The sequence below is a fragment of the Drosophila eugracilis genome, unplaced genomic scaffold (assembly GCF_018153835.1).
Source record: "Drosophila eugracilis isolate 14026-0451.02 unplaced genomic scaffold, ASM1815383v1 contig_445, whole genome shotgun sequence".
NCBI classification, from domain to species: domain Eukaryota; kingdom Metazoa; phylum Arthropoda; class Insecta; order Diptera; family Drosophilidae; genus Drosophila; species Drosophila eugracilis.
This window is the reverse complement of record NW_024573311.1, coordinates 1374702-1399936: the sequence shown is the minus strand read 5'-3', so window position 1 is coordinate 1399936 and position 25235 is coordinate 1374702. Positions and strand designations below refer to the sequence as shown.

At 40.0% G+C, this 25235-nt stretch overlaps 1 protein-coding gene across 1 annotated transcript; it reads left to right on the top strand.

Annotated features, from left to right (window-relative positions):
• The first annotated feature begins 2501 nt into the window (after positions 1 to 2501).
• On the top strand, positions 2502 to 24886 carry LOC108107994 (solute carrier organic anion transporter family member 5A1). Its single transcript, XM_041819026.1, is given in 10 exon segments — positions 2502 to 2742; positions 5464 to 5647; positions 18086 to 18323; positions 19506 to 20515; positions 20790 to 21641; positions 21711 to 22125; positions 22185 to 22227; positions 22229 to 22337; positions 22400 to 22529; positions 22588 to 24886. Coding segments are annotated over 8 exon segments (3588 nt in total). The 5' UTR covers positions 2502 to 2742; positions 5464 to 5647; positions 18086 to 18153; the 3' UTR covers positions 23447 to 24886.
• The last annotated feature ends 349 nt before the right edge of the window (positions 24887 to 25235 follow it).

The following is a 25235-nucleotide window of genomic DNA, read 5'->3' as shown; positions in this document are numbered from 1 at the left end:
CTTTCTTTGTGTAGCAGCCGAGTCCTGGAAGGAGATGACCATATTCTCCCCAAATAAACGTTTATTGGACCAAACATCACATGTTATGGACAGAAATGGAGATCCCTGTATGAATTTCGTAACTTATGCCAAAGGTAATTATGGAAAATCAAACGATTTGTACAGGTACTTCGACCTCCATTTGACGGTACGCGAAAAGATGAATCCGAAGTTCCTAGCATTGTTCGAGCAACTTAAGTATAGAAACTTTGAAAAAGGAAGCCTGGAGGAAAAGGTTCTCAAATTATATAATACTTGCGATATGGCTATGCAAAAGGAACCAGACTTAAACTATTTTGACCTGGTGCAGCCGGATACGAACCTCAACTGGCCACATCAAACTCCAGCTGGTGGTCAGTGGCCTAAAGAGAAATTTCAATGGCTGGTAACCCTCGCCCGATTACATCGCTACGGCATGAACCTCATCTATGAAATGGAACTCGAGCTAGATCACCAAGAAACCACCCAGTATATAATAACGTTTAGAAGTTCTACCGCTGTATTGAGTCACGTTAATATTCCGGATGCAGAGAATTGGTTACTTCGTCATGGATATAACGTGACTCGAACTGCGTCATTGATAAAAGATATGACAAAACTGCATAAGAAAATTAGAAATTCTCCTCGTTTTGGAAGTTATGATAGGAAGGGAATGACTCTGCAAGAACTACGGAATGACCATGGAGTTCCCATCAAAGAATACCTAGAGGTCGTTTTTGGTCGTACATTTCCTTCAAATTTCGTAGTGGTGATAGACGATTTGGCGAATCTGATAAGACTCAACCAACTGATGAGTTCCTATGACCAGGAGACTGTGGCTATCTATCTGATGAATCTCTTTGTCGATTTTACAAAAATATCACGTTATGTACACACATATAGAGACTACGATTTCGTGTGCGTCAATATGGTAAAATACTTAATGAGATCTCCAAGCTACCTTCTGTATGAAGAGCATGTCCTGGGTCCTAAAAAAGTCAAGGAATACGATGTGGAGGTCCAGCGAGTGTTTGAAGCAATTAGAAAACAGTTTCAACGAAGGCTAGATACCAATCGGTTAAATCTAACTTCATCTCAAATAACTTCTCTTCGTAATCTCTTAAGTTCTATTACCGTGAGTGTGGGTAATGTGCCTAAAGCTCAGGGTTACCGTCGCTATTTAACCGATCTCTATGCTGATCTTGATCTGGACGATGATTTTCCTTCTGTTCATCTAAAGGCTATGGAGCTACATACCAAACTTAGACTCCAGAAATTGAAGAACATAGAGCTCACCGAACCATATCCTGGTAGAGAAGGGGAAGTCGTTTTGGTGGGAAATGGAACATCCATTGTAGTTCCCATTTCGATACTTGAGGAGCCTTTCTTTACTGTCCGTGGTCATGATGTTTTTAAGGTTTGTGTGCTTCCAGTCAAAAACCCCTTATTAAATTAACAATTATTTTTTTCTAGGTTAGCCTGCTGGGCTACCAAATCGCTGAACAGATCCTATCGGCTCTGTTTCCATATCCACAAATTCCTATTACCGACTGCAATAAATACCATGAATTAATTGCAACTTTTGATGACCTAGGAAAGTTTGTCGAAACTTCGCGCTGCTTCAGCCCACGAATATCGGATAGGTTTTACTTGAAACAGATAACCATAGTTCTTCTTAATCTGGTACAGGATGCCTACTTCAACCAGGATTCCGGGTTTGAGCAAAGGCAACCCAGCTTTACCGAATTGCCGCTGAAGCAACTCTTCTTTCTTCACTTTGCGCAAAACAAATTAAATGACATATTTAACCAAAACTTTGATCCAAGAAAAAATCCCCGTGAATCAGTTCTCAACTTTCCCGCTTTTATGGAGGCGTTCAATTGCCCGATTTCCAAGTCAAACTTTCGAAGAAATAATATTTTCTGAAGGAAATTTTAAATTGTGTGAAAAATCTTAATACTTAAAAGATTATTGAAACAGTTATCAAATTAATGTTCACCTTAAAATGAGACCGTGGTTATATTTCATAAATTTAGACTTTTGGCTACCTAATAACTAATTATTATCAATCTAATTAATTATTTTAAAGTTGAGAGTAAAATATAGGAATAATAAAAAACAAATGTGATTTTAATGACTAATTTATACTTAAAAGGTTCCTTAAAAAACTATCTCAAAATGAGACGCCAGTGGAATCTATCTATAAGTTCGGCGTGCCAAGTGGGTTTTTGTATCCAATAAATTAACTTTGCTTGGGTTGAGTCTTCGCTAAGTGTAATGCAGTGAAGTAAATTTAAAAAGAAAAAAGAGTTTTATTTAATATTTCAATACATTATAAGGGTTAGCCTTCTAGTTTTTCAAATATTTAATGTGTGCAAACTTATTTATAATCTTATTATTAGGAATTAATCGAAGATACTTTGAATACCGATATATCGTCATTTGGACCATCCCTAAGCTAAGAGCGGGAGAGGGCTCTCTGTCTTTTTCGCACTTTATTCGTCTTTAGGAAACCAAAATCAACGGATGGTAAAAATTGAACGGACGGCTAAGATTGAACTGAACGGATTTTCGCGTCGGAGTAGTTGAGCCACCTTTTTATGTTTTCCTGTGGCAGCTAAAAAGAAGAAGTGTTGAATTGATTTTGCAATAAATCTGCGAAAAGCATCTTTGCGTCGGCCGTGTGTGCGAGTGTGATCAAACATAAATAACGTGCAATTACGGGTCAGTAACCCAAACAAAGAAGTGATAAGAGTGCAAAGGGTCCTTGAAGAATACGGAGTGATAAAGTCTCTTTGGTACACTGGGCTCCAAAATCTCTCACCTGTGCGTGTGTGTTTGTGCGGACATCTGTTCTGTCTCGTCTTCTTATGTTGCTGTCCGTCTATCTCTTTGTCTCCCCATCCTCCACCTCTGTACCTTTTTGCCCTCCTGCGGCCCAGACTAGTCTCGTCTCGCTCTACATAGCCACCAGGTAAAGGTGTGTGTGTGTGTGTGTGGAGCTTGCAGGGTTGCTCTCTCTGTTTTTCTCATTCTCTTTCTGTGGTAATCTATTTGTTGTTCTTTTATAATGCAATAAATAAATTATTCAAATTAGTAAAAAGTAACCTTTCGTTGCTAAAAAATTACTTTTAAGATCACGTAGACATAAAAACAATATAAGTGTTTCCTTCAAAATGATTTGAACTTTGAATAATGTTTATTCAAATAGTTCCGAATAAAATCTGTGGAAATGATTAACTGTTTTTGAGAGCTAGAGCTGTATATCAATTTTTGGTTAAAAAAAACGAATTTAACCAGTGGATAACTCACAAATGAAAGAAGTCTTAGGCTGAACATCCGACAAGGTTCTATAGAAATCTTATCAAACAAACTTAAAAATAAAATCTCAAAAAAGGTATTTAGCGCTTAGATAACATTTGGAGTAAGATTTATCTTACTAACTACTCAGGACCCACAGATAAATGTTCATTTTTACAAAGACGACACTTTCAGTGAAAATAGGAAAATCAATGTAAAAATGACCAAGGTGATGGAATAGTTTCCTTACCATTCTGACACCCTGTATTCCTTTTAAAGGCACTTGTTACAGATTCCCTTCTCCCCCTCCTACCACACGCACATACACACACACTCTCTTCTCTCGCTCCCCTACTGAGTTTTCCTTTGTGGCGTTTTCTTGCGTTTTCTTCGTTGTTGCTTTTCAATTGATTTATTTTTGCATAATCGTTCATTGCCAGACCAAAGCAACTCATAAGCAAGGGAAAAAAAAGTGAAAAACGCACGCTAAGTACAATTGACACATGTGTGTAGGTTTGTTTACACACATATATGCTTACATTTCTACTAATAGCTAAAGGTTGTGTGATTTTTAACAAAAAGGCAAATGATTTGCAGACTCGTGCTAATGGCAGAAATCATATTCCTATTGGTTGCGCCCATAAATGAATCTGTACTTCGAATTATCGAGAATGATTCAGAATGCTCGAAATTGAATGTTGATACCCAAAAAATTAGGTAAAAACTGGTTTGCCTTGATTTACCACAGCTAATCCAAAAAAGAGTATGACAAATGCGGTTTTATATTTAGTTCTATAAAGAAATGTAACTTTCTATTATAAAATATTGGTGAATTCAAAAGAAAATCCTTGAAATGCACACATTTTCTTCTAGGAAAAATGTTTTCATTGCGACTTTTGTAAATATCGGTTATAAACTTTTAGGGCAAACTCACAATTCCAATAATTTCGTAGTTCTTATCTACATTTGTGAAACGAAAATCTATTATATAGATGGATTTGGGAAAAATTTAGATTATATTCCTACTAATTTGGAGCTTTGCATTTGGGTATCCAAATAACGAATAAATTTAAAAAGAATTTATTAGATTGCTTTCATAGAAAATGTATTTCAACAGTTAACTGGATACCCCACAATTTATTGCGCTGCTAAAACATATTTTAAAACAAAACATAAACTAAAATGGCAAACGGAAAGTTAGCTCACTGAAAAGTATTTATGTACATACATACATATATGCATAGCTGTAATCATATTATATATTCTAAAGAATGAGGTATTGACTGTTATTTCTTTATTGAACTTATATGAAAATACTTTATTGTTTGTATTGAATACAAAAGAAGCTTCTGTTTATTAAATTCTATTATCCCAACAAAGGGCATTGCAAATTACTTTTTAAACACTTAACACTGTTAGAACTGATTGTTGGTGTCAGAGTTTAATGACATATTTAAAGTAAAATCTGGGATTTTTGTAAGTTATTAGTTGCTTAAAGCTATCAGTGAAAAATGCATATATAAATGGGTTCTTTCTAAAATTAGATTTTCGTTCTTCACACAAAGTCAAATTTTTTATTTGTCATGAAAGTTTGATTTATTGAATTTTAACTGCACTTTGAAAACAATATCATTTCTTGTTTCTGTTTTATATAATATTTGTACATATGTACACACAGCTGTAGAGATTTTTTTTTTACCGATTTACCCAGCATTTACACCTTGATGTGTAAATCCGATATTCGTACGTCATGTTCCATTTCTTGCGCTTGGCTGGCGCTCTCTTTTCTTGACGCCTGTCCTCCCCATCCTCTCTCTTTCGTTCCCTTTGGCTGTTGGTAGCCCCAATTAGCTGGGGTTTCTTGCCAAATCTTCGCACGTAACAAAAAGAGGCAGGAAAAAACACCAACAACATTGAGGCATAAACATAATCGACCGATCGCGTTGTGCTCTCTTTCTAACGGTGTCTGGTTGGCCTCTCTCTTACGATTAACTAAACACAAACCGGTTAACTCACCATTCGTCCCGCTCGACTTGCTAAGTGAAACTCTCTCTTTCGGGACAGAGAGAGAGAGATAGAGAGGGAGAGATGAATCTGCAAATGTTTTTGTTCAATAAGTAAAAGATCTTATCAAATTATTTTCAGCAAAACGAATATGTGCAATTTTAATACGAAATAATAAAACGAATCTCTTTGATTTGTGTGCGTTTACAAATTAATTCTGCAAATGAATGTGCGAAAGAATCTCAATGAACAGTCAAATTGAATGAAAAGTCGCAGCGAAAATTGAAAGCCAGCAAGGAGGAAACGCAAGGAAAGCAAGTTGAAGGTGAGTCCTCAACAAAAAGTATTCGATTGTTTGTTTTGATTTTGCGATTGTAATTGTTCATTTTTTGTTTTGCAAAAACTTGTCAACGGGTTTTGTCAGCTGCTCAGCAAAACTTCCCACACATGCGAAACCAAGTTGTTATTGCAATAGCCTACATAGAGCCAGATGGTATATTACGTGACTTCTTTTTCCACCGAAAAAAAAAACCCTGAAACGTAGCCGCGGTGACGAAAATTGAAATCGAATCGCCAAGTGTGTCACACAATATCAATCAAAGTCGTTGAAACAAAACTTCATCAGCTGAAACTGCAGTTTGAATTTGATGGAACACGAAGTGCGGCGAGGGGATAACTTTTCCTAGCGAATGAAAATGTGGAAAAATCGATTGCAAAGCCAGCGATTGGTACGACTTAAGGACTTCCTAGTAGTCAAACTTTACCCACGAGGGCATTAAACTTTTAGCCAAAAAATCAGAAACCGTAGATCTCATTCCATTCGATTTCAAATACGTTTTGATTGCTCTTTCTTTGAGAGGTTATTTATCTATTGTATGTTGTTTCATTATTCTGCAGTTATATTGTGAAAATAATCTTAAGAATACGTGTAAATAATATATAGTAACGAATACTGTGCTTGATAATAACCTGTCTTCGGCATTCAAAAAAATTGTTTACTTTCCATAATGAATAACTATATACACATTAAAAAATAATTAAGATATTTAATACAATTTCAAGGATATTTTTCCCGAATTTTGAATTTAAAAAATCATAGCATTGCCAGACATATCTACAAACAGCCGAATAAATGCATAGTTTTCCAAAGTCGTTAAAAATTTTCATTTTATTTCCCAATCTCTGTCTATATGGCTTTATACGTTTATAGCCACTGTTCGATTCGCCATGCAGTTGGTTTTATGTCTAAATTTTATTTAACTTCAACAGTGAAATGTTTTTAGCCTTTGGCTCTGCTTTTGCCTTGCCTTTTGTATGCAATCGCCGAATGAGTTTTCACATATTGTCTAATTACGGTTTTAGGCGAGCATTGAATATAATTCCATTTCATTTCATTTAAAAGTCATAGGCGGAAATGTTTTCATAATCTGAGAGTCGGAGTCGAGTCAATGTTACATCATTGAGGTACTTAAAAATTGATTAATTTTGTGTGGAACGACGCAGCTGAAGGGAACGGGATGGTTCTGCAATCAAATGTAACGAAAATATTAATTAACTTTTCCACAACGTAAGCAGGAAACTTAATAAAGAAGAAGTTTAAGTATGCTTATAGCCACAACTAGCCTCAGCAATGTTTATTTTGGGCAGACTTACAAAGTGGAAATTTACCACCAATATGCTCACATCATTTGTTTACAAGCAGCACTTAAAATTTTCATCTTAAAGTAGCAATTACAAAGTCGTAAAAAACGAACACACAAAGCACTCGACAAATAGGTTGGCAAAATGTTTACTTACCCGGGGCTAGTTGGTTTTCAGGAACAAATGTGTCCAGATGTTTGGAAGTGCTATATAATATGTATTTACCATATAATAGTTTTTCTTTCGAACTGCTCTATTTTAAAGTAAGAGACGCAGTAACTATTTCCAGTTTTAGGTTTATTGGAGACAAAATAAAGGCAAGAAATTTCTCAAATTCGTCATTGACTTTTGTTTTCATTTCTCATTCTCAGGCGGAGAAAGCTCGATTTAAAAACAAAGCCAACAAAAAGCGGCGATCAGAAATTATACAAACAAGACAATAACAACAATGATAACCATTTTTGTAAATTCACCAAAAAAAAAGTCACTAAGAGACAACAACAGAAGGTGTTTTTTGTTTAGTTTTTTTCTTCCTCGACTGCACACAAATTGCGTTGAACAGAGATTTAGGGCCACCTATTCATTCATTCAGTCAGTCAGTTACTCATTCATTCACTCGTTCACCCATTCACCTATTTATTTAATTTTTCGTGTGGATTTTTCAACTTTTCCTGTTGTAATTTTTTTTGATTGGTCTGACTGTGTGTCGCATGTTGGCGTTTTTAGGTCACTTCAAATCTGTTTTTTTGCCCTGCCTGCACACGCAAATTAAAGTTTAGCCCAAATATTAATATGCCTTTCCACTTTTCCTGATTTTTTGTGTGTGCTTCTAAACAATGGTATTTAAAGTTTGAATTTTTATTCATGCATTTTTGGTGCTTCTGCCTATGCGAGTTGAATTTTAAGTTTCTGTTTACTTTCTTTTTTGTATTTATAAATTCGAAAACCGAAATTTTCGATAGCTTCTTAGCTTAAATTAATGAACTGCTGTTGGGAGCAGCTAAACATATTCAGAGATCAAAAGTTATGCTGTTCCCATTTCTTTGTTGGTCTCTTCTTAAGAATTCTTTCTTCTCTTCAGATTTTCTTGGGTCAGATGTTCGTTCTTGCCTCTAGCTAAATCCGCCCTCTAGATTAAGTCCCGTCGACAAGAAGTTAAACAAACAGTCGGCAAGGCAAACAAACAAACGAATGCAAAGCTCTTTTCGGGGCAAGTGATGATGCTATGAGGAGGCAGGCAGGCCCTGGCAAGCATAACATATAATCCGATCTATCCAATCTGTAAACTAGTCCGATCTGTGGAGGGGTTGGGGGTGTATATACATACATACATACATACATATGTGCCCTGTTGATTTGTCTTCATTATCAGCTCGTTGACTGTTTGCTTCTGATTCTCGGGTAAACATAGAGCAGACGACGTGGCCGTGATTGTTTGTAGTTTTTGCCTCTTTTTTTTTTTTGTGGTAAAACTTATTTTTAATCTTCGAGCACACAACGCGCGTTGCCAAGTCGCTCCTCCCACGGCGTTTTCTGTCCACCTCCTTCTCGGTTACACCCCCGGAAACCACCATGGCGTATGAGTTATTTTCGTTTGTTCAATGGTTTCAAGTCGATCGGACACTTTGTACATTTTATGAATGCCTTTGACGGCCCCACAACCGTCTCCTTTCCTGAGATACACCAACACACTTTTACACACTTTTCGATATTTTTACAGTAATGCATAGTGGTTGGCGGATTTCGGAATAGTTACTTGACAGAAAATCAATAAAATAATTACATTTGTGGCAAGTGTTAATGGGATTAAAGTGAACATTATACTTTATTAAATTATTATAAACATACCATTTAAGTATAAACCAAAATCACTGAGGACATTATTTCTGGATTTTACCCATCGTTTAGTCATAAAATTTATGGCCAGCTTTTATTCCGGCACTGCAGCCAGTTTATCTCTGATATATTGACGCATGGCTTCTGTTGCGGCTTCCATTGTCTCTATTTTAATTATTCCGCATCTTTATAATTCCCAAACATGCGTCAAATGCCCCCGAGATGCAAACACAACGCAGATGTATATACGAGTATATGGCTATAAAGGAATATGGCCAAGCTTTGGGAACTGGTACGTGAAATGATTTCAGCCAAATGTTGGTTTAATAACTGTTTTTTGTTTGCTTCTGGCTTCCCAGAGCCATATATTCATTTCCTGTCCCTATACACACTCTCCCCCCTTTCCCCATTTCACCCATCGCAGTTCCCGTTTCCCAGGCAAGTGTCTTTTGTTTTATCAGCTGCAGAAAGTTTAGTTGGATAAACAAGTGAACCTTTTTGTGTTTTATTGCAAATTTGAATTATTATCCAAGAGCCTGTGACGTCAAAATGCACTGAAAGGCAAGCAAATGAGGTAAGCTGGTTTTTCGTATTTCAAGGCAACTTCTTTAACTCTCTGATTGATCAACAAAATTCTCCATAAGTTTAGAGCCCAAGGTTAAGGCATTTTGGCTAGTGTAATGTCAACAAACTTGGTCTTGTATAACATTCTTATCATCGGGCTTAGTTGCTTCTTAGAAGTTATCTGTGTCACACTGAGTTGGAGTTGGTCTTCTTGGTACGGCCTTCAATGCCCCGTCGAACGGGTACCAATGACCAAAGCGATATAGTCAGCGATGCAGATCTATATGTACTCAAAGATTCAGATACCGGTTTGCAGAAAAACACACCCACTTGAAATGCTGTCATTTAGTGCTGAAATGTCCAAGACAAGATGTACACTGAGAGGAAATCTTAGGTTTTATGATTGTGTTTTCTAGAATTTCAAAAATCATTTCCTTTTGGTTTTATAAATAAGAAAATAAGTCTAAAAACGTAAGGAACTTTACAAAAAATATTCAAAATTTATATTCCATTTCATCTGACAGTAATTTTTTTGGCTCACTGCAATAAATGGCCGGAACGTAATTATAAAAATGAAACGGTCTTTGTTGGAGCTGGAGTCTGGGTCTTGACCGGATCGTGAATCGATCAATTACTGTGAGATCGGACCAAACTGTACTCTGGCTAATAATCGAGGTCAGCAGTCTCCGTGTGTGTGTGTGTTTGTGTTTGTGGGGACAAAAAGCTGCAAGATCAGCGAACTTTCCAGGGTGGGAGGTGAGAGATGATTCAGATGGAGGCCAACTTATGAGGCACTCGCGATGGGATGCGATCTTGGGCAATAAATTAATGCACAATTTCCCGCCACTCTTGGCACATCTCGTTCGGTGACATGTGACTTTTGGCGACTTGTGCAATTAAGAGCTGCACTAACAATAGCAAAAGTATCGCAGTCGCTGACCCCCTTACCCCTGCCTCAGTTACAGAAACTGCAGGCCCGTTCCATTGAAACTCACTCGCCGTGCCACACGAAGAAAAAAAAAAACTCAACTGAACTGAGCTGACTAAGAGGATTATTTGCCACTCCGTTACTGTTGAATCTCTGTGCGCTGGCCTGTAATCCGATCCACTTCATCTAACTCACACACACACACCCCGATTTGGGTGTTTTGTTGTGCTTGGCGAGGCATCTGGGTGGGTGGCTTGAATACTTCGCGGAAGCCCCTTTCATAAGGGCCAAAACAAGCCAAACACCAGCAAACCTCCCATGCCGAAGTAATTTAAAACAAAAAGCTTAAAAAACGAGTTTGTCGAATTCCAAAAGCCAAATAATTACACGAAACGCATTCGAGTTGCACCAATGAGTGCTTTGAAAGGGGCAGAGAAAGATGCTAAGCCTTGTGGGGCTTAGGAAACTTGAGAGTTGCATTCGAGTGACCCAAAAGAATCCGTTGAGTGCTGACAAGGTTTGGGAGAGTTGGGAACAAAGAAACATTTGGAGAAACACAACCGTCTACAGAAGCCGTTTTCGGTGGAAGTGGAAGAAAGGCATTAAAAAGCAAATTAGACAAGTCGAGTTACTTATAAAACCCTTTGAGACATCTTAGTGGCTTTTCAAAATAAAGAAATAAATTTTTGAAAATATTTAAGACAGCTCAAAATCCTGAAATAATATTTTATGTTGGATAAATTAGAATCTTTCCAAGATCGTTATCACTTAAATTTATTATTTATCGAAGATCAAAGAACCTTGCTTTTCTTCATAGTAAACCATTTCTGATTTATATAATTCCCAAATACTCAAATTAAGACAGATTTAAGACGTGAAATTATTAACTAAACCAAAGAATTAGTTTTGAATTTTACTCGCAATCGGAACTAACGAAATTATTCCACTTCATGCGCCATATAAGGCGATGGAAATATTAATCCAAATCAGTCTTAGTTCAGTAGGATTGCAATTATGGCACCACCAGTACCCAGTACCAGTATCTCGGCTCCGAGTTGTCCGCCAAACTATCAGTGGAATCCTCTGATTGAACTATGTATTTTCGGTACACCATCTGTAAGTTTTCGGGCAAACCCGAGAATTGGGAGTCTGTTAGGGAATTTGGGACTTCCTAAAATAAAACTTCCGGCAATAGGAACTCCTGTATTCTCGGTATCGAAGCCCAAAATAATTCCGGTAGCGAAGCCCATAATAAAACCGATAGGGAAGCCCGATATAAGACCGGCAGAAATACCTGGAGGAAAACCCGGAGGAAGTCCCGGAGGAAATCCTGAAGGTGGTGGAGGAGGTTCTAAAGGAACTCCTGAAGAAAGCTCTGGAGGAAGTTCCGGAGGAGGTTCTAAAGGAACTCCGGAAGGAGGCTCTGGAGGAAGTTCCGGAGGAGGTTCTGGAGGAACTCCTGAAGGAGGCTCTGAAGGAAGTTCAGGAGGAGGTTCTGGAGGAACTCCTGAAGGAAGTTCCGGAGGAGGCTCAGAAGGAAGCTCTGGGGGAAAACCTGTAGAGGGTTCCGGAGGAAGTCCTGAAGGAGGCTCTAAGGGAAATTCTGGAGGAGGCTCTGGAGGAATTCCTGAAGGAAGTTCCGGAGGAGGCTCAGAAGGAAGCACTGGAGAAAAACTTGAAGGAAGTTCCGTAGGAAATTCCGAAGGAGGTTCTGGAGGAAATGCAGAAGGAGGCTCTGAAGGAAGTTCTGGAGGAACTCCTGAAAAAGGCTCTGGAGGAAGTTCCGGAGGAGGTTCTGGAGGAAGTCCTAAACCAGGCTCCGGAGGAAATCCTGAAGGAGGCTCGGGAGATAAACCCGTAGAGGGTTCCGGAGGAAGTCCTGGAGGAGGGCCTGAAGGAGGCTTAGAAGGAATCTCTGGAGGTAAACCTGTAGAGGGTTCTGGAGGAAGTCCTGAAGGAGCCTCTGAAGGAAGTTCCGGAGGAGGTTCTGGAGTAACTCCTGAAGGAAGTTCCGGAGGAGGCTCAGAAGGAAGCTCTGGAGGTAAACCTGTAGAAGGTTCCGGAGATGGTTCTGGAGCAACTCCTGAAGGAGGCTCTGCAGGAAGCTCCGGAGGAGGTTCAGAAGGAAACTCTGGAGGTAAACCTGTAGAGGGTTCCGGAGGAAGTCCTGAAGGAGGCTCTAAAGGAAATTCTGGAGGAGGCTCTGGAGGAATTCCTGAAGGAAGTTCCGGAGGAGGCTCAGAAGGAAACTCTGGAGGTAAACCTAAAGATAGTCCCGTTGGAAAACCTAGCGGAAGTTCTGGATTCAGCCATAACATAAATATTAACGATATTAGAATACAACTTAAAAAAAAATATAAACATTGAATATCATCTGTAATCAATTTCTAACTATCAATTTTAACTAGCATTCGTTTGGCAAATATTGTAATAAAATAATGAAAACTGAAAAACTTCTTAACCTCATAAATTAAATAGGTTTTACCACATTAGCCGCCAATGGCGTTAAAAATCATTTTTAAAAGCAAAACAATTTTTGATTACGTAAAGTGTATAAATGTAGGTCGGGAGGTCAAGCAAATGAATAATCTAGCATCCACAGTTTCTGAGTTATATACTATGGCGTTTGGAAGAATCCTTATCTCTAAGAGCGTCTGTTCTGAGTGCAGGCCTTGATTACGCATTCGGGGCTGTTATCTCCGTAACAATGATACCTAATTAAGTTTGAGAATTACAATTTGGTATTTCATTTAAGTGTTATAAAAAACTAAACTAAATAAATGAATTCATTTTATACAGTTTCCTCTTTGTTATCAGGTTTTTTTTTATTGGCTTTAAAAAACATTATGTTTGTGGTTTCAATTCCCCAGTAAGGGTCGCCTTGAAAATAATCTGAATTAAAATAAACCGGAAACAGCTGCGTAAATAAAGTGAAACTTTATAAGATCGCTGTGCCATATTTATCAACCTTAAGAAGTTTTTCGTGGCGTCGGGCATGGGAAATCTAATTGATGTTCCGCAGTCTTATCGCACTGTTGCCATAGTGTTTCTTCATAATTACTTCAGACTAAAAAAGCGAAAATGCCCATTTGTCTCTTCGTTTCTTTGTTCTATTTGTGTGAGGAAATCTTTGACATTATATAGAGAGACTCTTATCGGGGAATATATATATATACACAAGAACTCTGGAAAACATCATTTTGCACTCGTATCAGCAAAGAAATAAGTTTTCCGTAATTAGTTACTAACGATTGCAGTTAGTACTCCTTCTATTTTCAAAGGTAATTCCCACTCCACGTGAAAGTATCTTTGTATCTTTTTATCTACTAACACAGAAATAGCAGAAATGGCGATAGAAAAAAAAAAAAAGCTGAAAAACATAAAAACAAAGCAAAACAAAACAACAGAGAAGAAACCGCGCTCAAAAAAACTTGTTTTGTAAACTCAACTTCCTGTATGCGAATCGCATAAGATCGCTTATGTATCCATGACAGTATTTGTGAGTTGCTTGTGCATACAGATACAGATACAGATACGGATATGCAGTTTTTTTGAGTTTGAAATACTGGTATACATGGCACTGCAATTGTATTCACTTTCCATTTACTTTTGATTGTTCTTCAAAAAGTGCCATTAAGATTCTAAAAATGAACTCGACGGCCCGCTAAATGAATGAATGAACAATTAAACAGCAAACAAAACAGACAGAGAGGGAGAGAGAGGAAGATCATGACTCACCTGAAGCCAAAATCTTACCGGCTTGAACAAGTTTCTTTATTTGGCTATGACAGGCTTTCTGGCTAAAACTTGACCAGCCTGACCTTTACCATTTAGGCCAAGAATCGCATGAAATAAATCTTACCTCCAGTTCGCACTTGCTCGATCTTCCTCTTTCGCGCACTTTTTGAATGTCGCTGGAATTACTTATTGTCTTATTTAATTACATCAGCAATCTCCCCGCCGTTGTCTTCTTAGGTTCAATGTCCCAAGCCCAGACACAAAGATATAGAAAATACTGAAAAACAAGAGGAAACGCTATAGTCGAGTGCCGCGACTATAAGATACCCGTTACTGTTTTACACAATTTTAAAATATTAATTTTGCTAGTGGAAATTCACAAGGCGCCACCTATTGTCAGAGGAAGTATGTTGAGTATGCTTATAGTGACGTCACTTCCCATGTGAGGCCTTATAACCTTAATTTCTTCATAAATAGCGCAATAATGTTCCGATTTGAAAAACCTTTAATAAATCGATAGATATTAACAGAAATAAGTTATACAAGGTCAAACAAAGGCATTCATAATAATATTATAGACGCCACAGTTTTCCGCGGTTTGTAGGCGTTAGAGTGGGCGTGGCCTAATGCAACTTCGTGGCAAGTTGCAGAGGCATCTACTAAATATGTGTTTCTAAGCAAAATTGTGTAGCTCTTATAGTTTTTGAGATTTTTGCATTTTTGGTTTTCGGATTTTGTGGGCGTTAGAGTGGGCGTGGCTTGATCGGAAAAAACAATTCGCATTGGGGGCATCATAAAAACCTACATGCTTAATCCGAACTTTCTATTACGAATAGTTACCGAGATATCAGCTTTTCTAGAAAATCCGAAAACCGTCTTTTGAGCCTTGTGGGCGTATGGGTGGGTGAGGCCGGATAGTAGTACTACTATAAGATGCGCTGTCATCTAAAAGATTATACTTTCTGAATTTCAACTTTCTAACTGCAATAGTTCCTATGATTTCAGTAATTTTAGTTTTTTGCGATTTGTGGGCGTTAGAGTGGGCGTGGCAGGATGCTGTAATAAACTTGCGCTGTCCCGGGACCTCAAGAATCTTCATGCTTAATCTCAACTTTGTATCTGCTATAGTTCCTGAGATCTCAGCGTTCATACGGACGGACGGACGGACGGACGGACGGACGGACGGACGGACGGACGGACGGACGGACGGACAGACGGACATGGCTCAATCGACTTCGCTATTGATCCTGATCAAGAATATATATACTTTATAGGGTCGCAAAAGCTTCCTTCTATCTGTTACATACTTTTCAACGAATCTAGTATACCCTTTTACTCTACGAGTAACGGGTATAATCACTTAGAGAGAGAGAGAGAGAGAGAGAGAGAGAGAGCTAAAGAGAAGCATGCTTAGGAACCTGTGCGTGATTTGCATCTTCATTGACGCTGAGTAGTCGGCGGAATAACCCACAAAGGGCGTGAGCACGGAACTAATGCCAATTGATCAAGATCAGGCCACAAGGTGCACTATAAAAAACAGTAATTTTAAATCATCGACGCTCTCTGAATAAAAATTAACTTGTTTTATGCCTTACGTCTGAAAATTCAATTAGCTGCGAAATTTGTTTGGTAACTTTTCCATTAAATTGGAGAGGCAGATAGCCGCCCTCCTCTTAAAAGCTTTTACCATAATCCAACTCTCCTTTTTATCCCTATCCAACTGGCCAAAACCTTATGCAACCATCCACCACCTGTCACTGCCACAAACTGCTGTCCTGCTTTTATGTTTAATATTCGAAAAATGCGAGCTCAACTCATTTTGATGGGTTTCTGTGGTAGCTTTCACCGTTCATCCTGACATATATTTCATAAATTACATACATTTTTGGGACAAAACTCAATTTATGTAATACCCTTTATCTCACCCTGGGAGTTAATTTGCCCTTTAATTAACTCACATTGTGTAATTCATGCGAGAGTTGAGTAGAGTTGACAATCATCCGTACATTAAATTGTTGTGCAAAGAGGAAATATGTTTTTATTTCCCGTGATAGATCTGATTAATGAAAACATTTCCGATTGTGCTCCAATTAGAGCTGTAATTCAGCAATGGCATCATTAAAGCTTGTTCACTTTTGCTGATCTCTAGAGTAAACATTTCCTGATACATTCGTTTGGCTGGCTGCTGGCTACCTCAACAAGAGAGCAGCGCAAAATTTGTGTTTGGCAATTGGCCAGAAGAGAAGTAAGGCACGAGAAAAAAAAAGTTTGCTCTTTCATCATACTTTTATCCAGGGACAGCTGCAGCATCTGTGACATGGAAAACCCTCTAGAAATACAAAACATAAAGCTGAAAAGAAACAAAATTTCAAAATGTGGAACATGGAAGCAATAAGTGGGCAGCATTTTACTTTTTTTGGGTCAACGGGCGGCAGTAAGTCCAATAAAAGGGGGAAGGAGGATAATTGATTAACTGGTCAGTGGGTAAAGTGCTGCAGCCAGAAGTGCAGCTGCACCAGCTAGTGTGCTAAATGGTAGCCTCTAAATCACACTTAAACGGTCATCCATCCAACCATAAGGGTAAGCTTCCAAGTAAATCCTCAATTAGTTGCCATTTGCATGGCTTTTCTAGCTCGAAAGATGGGGAAAGAGGTATAGGCGTTATAGCAGTAGCTGTAGCATTAGCTTTTTGCTGATTTTCATATTTTCTTCTTGTGAGCCACAAAGGCAATCGATAAATTTCTTCCTTTTTTTTTTTTTTCTTTCTGCCCCTTCTCCATCTGATGGATGCGTGCGAGGAGGCGTGTTTAAGTGGCGTCGCCTTCATTGTTGGTTAGGTTATAGCTGCTGGCTTGGCAGTAGTGGTAGTATCGCATATTAATGAAAGGAAAATCGCCCGGCGATGTGAGCAACTGTTACTGCGCTCACCCTAATGGTTATTGCGATGACGATGACGATGCCATTGGAATCTTTTTTGTATCTTGACAAGGGAATAGCAGTTTCATTAGCCCCTTCCTTGAGAGCTGCTGGGTTGTGTGGTCTTGTCACGCGTTTTATCGGAAAAGGGAATGGGCCATGAATTTGAAATTCATTGTTATGTATTCTTAAGATACAGCATCGTGTCACGAAGGAAATTATCTTAAATTTATAAATATTTTAGACGTTTTCATTTAGTCAATTAATAAAGGTGGTTAACCAAAAGTTTTGTCATAAATTTATGATTATTATTTGGTTTTGCGATTTAACCAAACCATTCACATTCTCTTTTATTATTCCACTTTGCTTTCAAACTATATTTTTAATAGTTATTGGAAAAAACCATTTATAATATTCTTATCCCAATCCCAGATAGTTTTAGTGGCAGACACTGGGGTAGATTTTTGTGGCTTTAAATCATTTTCCACCCAAACGGAAACTAAAAAGTATGCTACATAAAATTTCTCTCTAAAAATCAAATCCGAAATCCCACCACCACTGAATAGTGTGACAATTTCATTCCTAATCCTCTGGTATGTGCCAGTTTTCTTGAGCTTCAACCTGTCAGGCTTGTGTCACGATTGCATCTCGAATAAGGACATCCTCCGTTGCTAACCCAACGACGGGCACATATCGCCATCATCCTCACATGGACAAGTGCCTGAGTGTAGAGCAAGCTTTTAATAGAAGACGGCGACAGCGAGCATCCTTCTCGTCCTGCGGAAGTCTGGGCCAGTCGGAATAGGGCTGGGAAGTGGTGGGTAGTAGGTGGGTGGCTGGGTTACCGCCTTCCGTAATTATCTTTTTCCCTATATTTTTTTTTCGCTCCATCTTCGTCGCATGTTGCAACGCATGACTCGCGACTCTTCTGTTTGAGCTCAATTAGTGTGGCAATGGGGCGAACATTTCAGGAAGTAATTGTCGGCGTCATCAACAGGGGACTTGTACTCTATAGGGGATTGTGCGATAAATGTGTGTGTGTGTGAAAGTCCCTAATGACAGTTCCGTGGGACAACCTATGAACTCTGAAAGTCAACGCCAATGCTAAGCCATTTCTCTCGTTTCTTTTCTATTTTCCAGGATATGCCTCAAAGCTGATCGATTGACCGAGTGAACGATTGCGCCGCAAGTTGGTTAAATGCTACATAATGTCGGCCAAGCACATCGAACAGTATACGAATCCCTCCTTTGAACAGGAGTCCGACCCGCCGCCTCCCTCAGGGGGCGTGACAGATGTGGGAGCAGGCACCATCAACAGCAGCAACAGCAATAGCAATAATGCCAACGATGCCGGCACGGCAAATCGCAAAGGTCACAGGTGAGGAAATCGCTGCAGTTGCCAGTTGCCAGCTGCCAGTTTCTTGTTTCCTTGTTTTGGGACATTAGCCCACCCCCTTCAAGGAAAGGATATACTATTTACCTAAATTGACACTTGCCATGGGCAAACAAACAAAAAAAAATATTATTTGCCTATTGCTTTTGCCCCATATCATAATAATTAGGTTCGAGGTGGTTGTGGGGTAACAAAAACTTCTGGGACACGTTTAGTGGCACGTGGTGGAGCTGGGATGGTGGCTTAATAATTCATAAGACTGCACCGCCTTCGCCCCATCAAATCCAATCGATAACAGTCGATTACGATGAGTCGGTCAAGTTTGAAATATTCAAACCCAAGCCCAACCAGCAGGAAAAAGGAAAGCGTGACAAACAAGTCCAGGGTGAGCACGTGAGCTTGAAGGCTCGACTAGCGACTCGCTCGATTCGCCAACTGCTACCGCAGTCATCCGCGTGCACTGCCAGTTGTAGGAACTCCGGAAAAGCCGTCGAACGGAGAACGAGAACGGGAAATCCTGAAAGGCCAGAGGGAGAGCCAGTAGAGAATTTGTGGTTGCAGCAGCAGCTGCCAAGCCAAACTCAAGTCAAGTAAGCCGCGGGGCAGAGAGAGAGAGAGTAGAAAGTGGTCTGTAGAAGGGGGGACAGTGTGTTGGCCACGGGGAAGGGAGATAGAAAATGGTCTGTAGGAGGGGGGCAGTGTGTTGGCCAACAGCCCAAAGAGCTTGACATTGAGTGGGTCCCAATGTCCTCGCCCTCGGGCGTCCTTGGGCCGTCCAACGCCAAGTTCTAGGCCGCCTTTTAGACAAGCTGACAAAAAAGACACCAAATACTAAAGCAAGGTTGCAACTTTGAATACCCTGGCCTATGGTGAAGTAAATTAATTTTTTATATAACATTGAAAGGATGCAACTGAAAGTTTTATATTTTTCTTGACATAAATGGTTTAGATGAGGACGCAGCCTAATGGACCAATAGATCAGTTTTATCCAACAATATACCAATAGGTCGGTTGTCATAAAATGTTTGGAAATTAGCCCTGAAATTGAACGTTTTTAAGGAGTTTCGGCTTGGGGTATGGCAAATACCCAATAAAAAATGCACAAATTCAGCAGCTATTGTCAAATCCTTCTTGTTGATCTGACCACAGAAACAATCTTACTTGCAGGCGCCAGGAATCGATGTACCAGATGACCGGCCTCTACTCGGAGACGAATAGCGGCGATGACAGCAGTATAGATGCGGCCCTTGACCACGATAATCAGCCCCATGCCACGTCATACCTGGCCGGAGATCAGCTGCCGTCGTTGGGAGCGGGCGGCGGTGGGCCAGTGAGTGCAGAAAGTGTGACGGTCAAGTGCCACAGTCGACAGGCGTCGGCAGGTAAATGCCCGGCTGATCCGGAGGAGGACTTCGATGAGGAGCAGTTCCGATCAGGCGATTGTGGCATCCTAAACTGTCGGCCCTATGGAATCCAGCGCTTCGCCCGCATCAAAATCTTTGTCCTGTTGCTGTCCCTGCTGGTCATGATGCAGCAGGCCCTCAGTTCAGGTTACATTAACTCGGTGATCACCACGATCGAGAAACGTTTCGAGATCCCTTCCAGCTATTCCGGGCTAATAGCCTCTAGCTACGAGATCGGAAACGTGATCACGGTGATCTTCGTCAGTTACCTGGGCAGCAGGCGTCACATTCCCGTGTGGATTGGCATTGGAGCAGTAATCATGGGCATTGGCTCGCTGGTCTTTATGGTGCCGCATTTTACAGGCGAACCCAATCCTGGTATTGCGATCGTCAACAAAACCAGCGATAACATTTGCAAGAGTGCCTTGGTGAGAGACCAGGACATGGATCTAGGTCGCCTGTCCAGTGGACTGTCCAATCAACCATTGGCGCCCCATACTCTACGGGAGGACAACTGCCTGGAGGGCAAAGCCTCTACCACGGGTCCCGTTTTGCTCTTCGTGCTAGCCCAGCTGCTTCTTGGCTGCGGTGGTAGTCCACTTTTCACTCTGGGCACCACTTACATAGATGATCACGTCCGGACGGAGAGCTCTTCGATGTATATCGGCTGCATGTACAGCATGGGAGCTTTTGGACCTGTTGTGGGATTCCTGCTAGGCGCCTACCTGCTTTCCTTTCACATGGACTCACTCTCCTCCACCACCATATCGATTAGTGAGTAAAATCTTTATTAAAATCAATAAAAATTGCCTTACAATTAGAAGCAATAAATACCTTATTTAAATTATTCAAATTCCAAAAAAGTTCAGTTTTTCATTTTAACAAAATATTTTTGAATTTATTATTTAAAATTATAGATAATTCCTTAAGAAACAGGAAACTTTTGAAGTATTTAAAGAGTTCTTTAAGTTCAAACCATTCAAAGCTATTTTTAATGAGACTGCAAAGGAAGTCAAACTTTATTAAACCTATTGATTTCTTCTTGCAGCTCCCGGCGACAGGCGTTGGGTGGGCATGTGGTGGGGAGGTTTCCTGCTATGCGGAGTCATTCTGCTGGTGGTGGCCGTGCCCTTCTTTTCATTCCCCAAGGTCCTGGCCCGCGAAAAGAAGAAAATACGAAAGAGCAGCGTGGTGCAGCCAGTTTTGCCAAATAACTCCGGAGCCACTGTGGCGACAGATGAGATGGGCAAGGTGAAGAAGTTGGAAATAGTGGCCGTGACCAGCAAGGAGGACCAATCGCAGACGCCCAAGGTGGACACGGGCTATGGGAAGGACATCAAGGATATTCCGCAATCGATGCTGCGCCTTGTTAAGAATCCCGTGTACATCGTGACCTGCCTGGGTGCCTGCATGGAGCTAATGATCGTTTCCGGCTTTGTGGTCTTCCTGCCCAAGTACCTAGAGACGCAGTTCAGCTTGGGCAAAAGTCAGGCCAACATATTTACCGGATCAATCGCCGTGCCAGGAGCATGCATTGGCATCTTTCTTGGAGGCTGTATCTTGAAACGATTTCAACTAAAGCCCAAGGGCGCCGTCCAATTCGTCCTGATCACTAACGTCATCTGCCTGGCCTGCTACGCAATGTTGTTCTTCCTTGGCTGCGACAACCTTAAGATGGCTGGCACCACGATCCCATACTATACCAGCAATAAGCATGGATCTACTTTGGAACAGCCCTTCCAGGTTAACCTCACGGCTGCCTGCAACTTTGGTTGCGAGTGCCTGACCAGCGAGGTTGAACCAGTGTGCGGTAACAATGGACTCACCTACTTCAGTCCCTGCCACGCTGGTTGCACGGCCTTCTCGTCCACATCCAGCACCAACTACACCGACTGTGCATGTAAGCAGACTGACTTTATTTATTCTTTAAAAATATTAATAAATTATTAAAATTATTTATATTTTATAGGTGTTCGCGCCAATATCTCGAGCAGCATTTATCGTGGCGCTGGTGGCAGCCAGGCCCAGGCTCTTAGTGCCAACGAAAACTTCGCCGAGGTGACAGTGGTGCCGGTGGCCACTGCTGGTCCATGTGCCACGCCCTGCCGCACCATCTATCCGTTCCTTATACTTTTATTCTTCATGACATTCGTGGTAGCCTCTACACAGATGCCGCTACTGATGATTGTGCTGCGATCTGTGTCCGAAGAGGAGCGCTCATTTGCTCTGGGAATGCAGTTTGTGATCTTTCGTCTATTCGGTTACATACCGGCTCCCATTCTTTTCGGAAATCTTATCGACTCTACTTGCCTATTGTGGAAATCGTCCTGTGGCGAGAAGGGTGGACGCTGTCTTATCTACGACATTGAAAAGTTCCGATACAAGTAAGCATAGTTTTTATACTTTTTATAGTTCATAATCCAAATCATTTCTTTTTTTCTAGATATGTTGGTTTGTGTGCATCTGTGAAGTTGGTAGCATTTGTTTATCTTTATGGTGGATTGGTGGTTGGTGCGAAGGCGGAAGCAGCTTGAGAAAATGAAGCCCCTGAACGCAAGCGATCCAATCATAGGTTCCATCATTAGCCTAGACAAATGTAAGTTTGTAATAAAAACATCAAGTATTATTATTTTTAAGCAATTTTCTATTATTTTTCAGTATTTGAAGAGAAACTTTCCGGCGCCGAGCCGCCAACTGCATTTGTTGGAGGTGGAGGAGAACTGATCATACCCACAGAGATACTTCGCCATTCCCGTAACGATTCGCGAACCATGCAAATGGATTACTGGTAAGTATCTATAAAAACCAATCTTAAAAAAAATCTAACTAAATTTAAATTTCCTCAGCTACGATAAATGCGGTCATGTGGTAGCTCCGGCAAATACCTGCAACCAGCCGCAGACCAAGTCAAAGAAACACTTCCGAAGCGCCTCGTGTGACGTAAAGATGATCAAGAGCTTTGCCAGAGATCATAATTCGACCAGCGGGCCAGCTGATGCGGCTGGTCAGGATGCTAGCGGTGCCAGCACGAAATATAAGAATCTCAAGAAGTTCCAAGCGCACACGCGTAATCATTCGACAGATCTGCACGACCCCAGCCAACCCATTCGATATATTCAGAACCAACTTCGGCCGCAGGACTGTGCCGAAGAGGATGATGACGATGAGTTGACCACCGGTTGTGGGCACTTTGTTAAGAAGCACTCACGGAACCATAGCTACGACCAAATCTACATGCCGAACAATATTCGTTTCGATGCGGATTTCCTGCGACATCCCCATTCCCATCATAATCCCAAGAAGAATGTGAATGTACTGAAAAACGTGGTGACGGATATTGGCAAGCTGAAGAACTCGAATGAAATTGAAGCTGGTGGAGCTGGATCTCGTGGTCATTCCCGGAACAACTCGAAGGATTTGAACACCAAAATTTCTAGTGCATCTACTGCGAACAATGCTTCTGGGCTGGTTGGATCGGAAACCAGCAGTACGGGTCTAAGTGTGCTAAGGCATCGGCGTACCAACTCCAAGGATCTTAATTACCAAATCCTACCGGAGGCGACTACATCTAGTTCCTTGGCAGGCCACCCGCATCCCCAGCACACGCGGAATACGTCACATCACAAGATTCAAATTGATGACGATCGAAACGAACTCATCAACGACAACGATGACGAAGAAGAGGAGCGCTCGAATTGTGCTTAGTGTTATGTCGAATAGCTTTAAGCTAGGATTATCGGTTTGTGGCAAAAACAGCAGTAGCAGCAATGGCTTCATTCCTGGCCATAAACGCCTCATCGGGTTTAAAGTGTGTGCGTGTTCCATGCCCGTTTCCTGACGAAGTGACTCAACTCTCAGCTGCTCATTGTACTTACGACCGAGTGTTCAAATCTACTTATCATAGTAGAAGGCATCTGAAAATAGAAATCCTTTTTGATATATGCAACATTCAACAAGAATTCGTCTTCAAATCCGAATCCGATATGTTTACGAATACACTTGCAGATAATATTTATGTAACCAGGCGTTAGAATAGGTATCCTAGTAAGCAAATAGCATATTTTAGGCATAGGCGTAGATCGTTGTGATAGGAATATTTTGTATTGTATTTTTAGTGGAGTGTAGATCCGTGAAAAGTCGATTAAGCGTTCGAACTGCTCGATATGTTTCGCTTTTAGATCGACTTTGTGCAATCTCGGTTTCGAAGTGAGACGATTGACTGAGAACCAGTTAAAGAATGGAAAGTGAACCGAATAGCAAATTACAATGTTTTTTAATAATCCGAACATGTAAAAACAATTGTCAATGGAAATTGTGCTGTGAAACAATGTGTGAGTATAGAAAAAAAACAAAAATAATACCCAAACGAAATCGTTGAAATAGAAAGGATGTTGGAAATACGCTGAATGTAATTTTTATGCAATACATAATTTAGAGAATCTTTGTGGAGTAACACAAACCACACATTTTGCATCCAATAGAAGGGTTCGAATGAAGCATTAGGTCTGGACTAGTTTTACTACAAAAAGAAAATCCTAAATTCCCTGTTTTAATCGTAGCGAGAAGAGGAAGTCTAGCCTAGATTTTAAAACCGAATGATGTACTTTAAATGCGATAATGCCTTAACAAATATCAATTAAATATACACGCAGATTAAATCAGTATCTCAACTGAAAATGGGAATTCAGCCGGTCCATTCGGTTGTTTTCCCCAGCACTGCCCGAGTGCAAGACCCCCAGTTAGCCCTAAGTGATGCAATCTAGGTTAATTAGTACCAACTAATTCTATGTTTACACCAGCCAGCCACATATAGTAGTGTAGGAAAGGAAGCAGAAGAGAGAGAGAGAGAGTAGCTCCCCGAGCACTAAATAAATACATCCATATAAATAAATATATATATGTATACAATTCTACGTTAATTAAGTACCTACGCGTAGCTAATAATTCGTATCGGGTTATGTGTTTGTACAACATTACTTATACATTATTGATGAGCGATTTTAATACAGGCCACACGAAAGAATGTGAGTCTTAGGTGCAAAAATCATATATATCTATATATATATGTTTATGCGAAAAGTATGTTTAAGGAAAACATATTTTTACTTAGAGAAAATATTGCAAATAAACTAAATAAGAACATGTATGAAATGAAAACAATGAGACTCCTGAAAACAAAAAACAAATAAACCAATACTGTAATAGACAAAAGAAAAGTTGTTTAAATATAACAAAAAAACATTTAGTTGGTAAGCAATTTGATTTTTTCTCAGTTTGAAATTTTGGCTCAGTGGCGCCAATGGTATTTGGTTCTCGGTTCCGGAACTATATTAATGGTGTGACCGCAATATTTACCTAACTGTTCTAGCAAAGACTCAAACCTGGCGTTGCTTACATGAAAATATTAAAAATTAAGATATAATATTAATTTTAAACTTATTTCAATGTTTACATATTTTATAATTATTTAAAATAAAATATTAGCTACATGAAG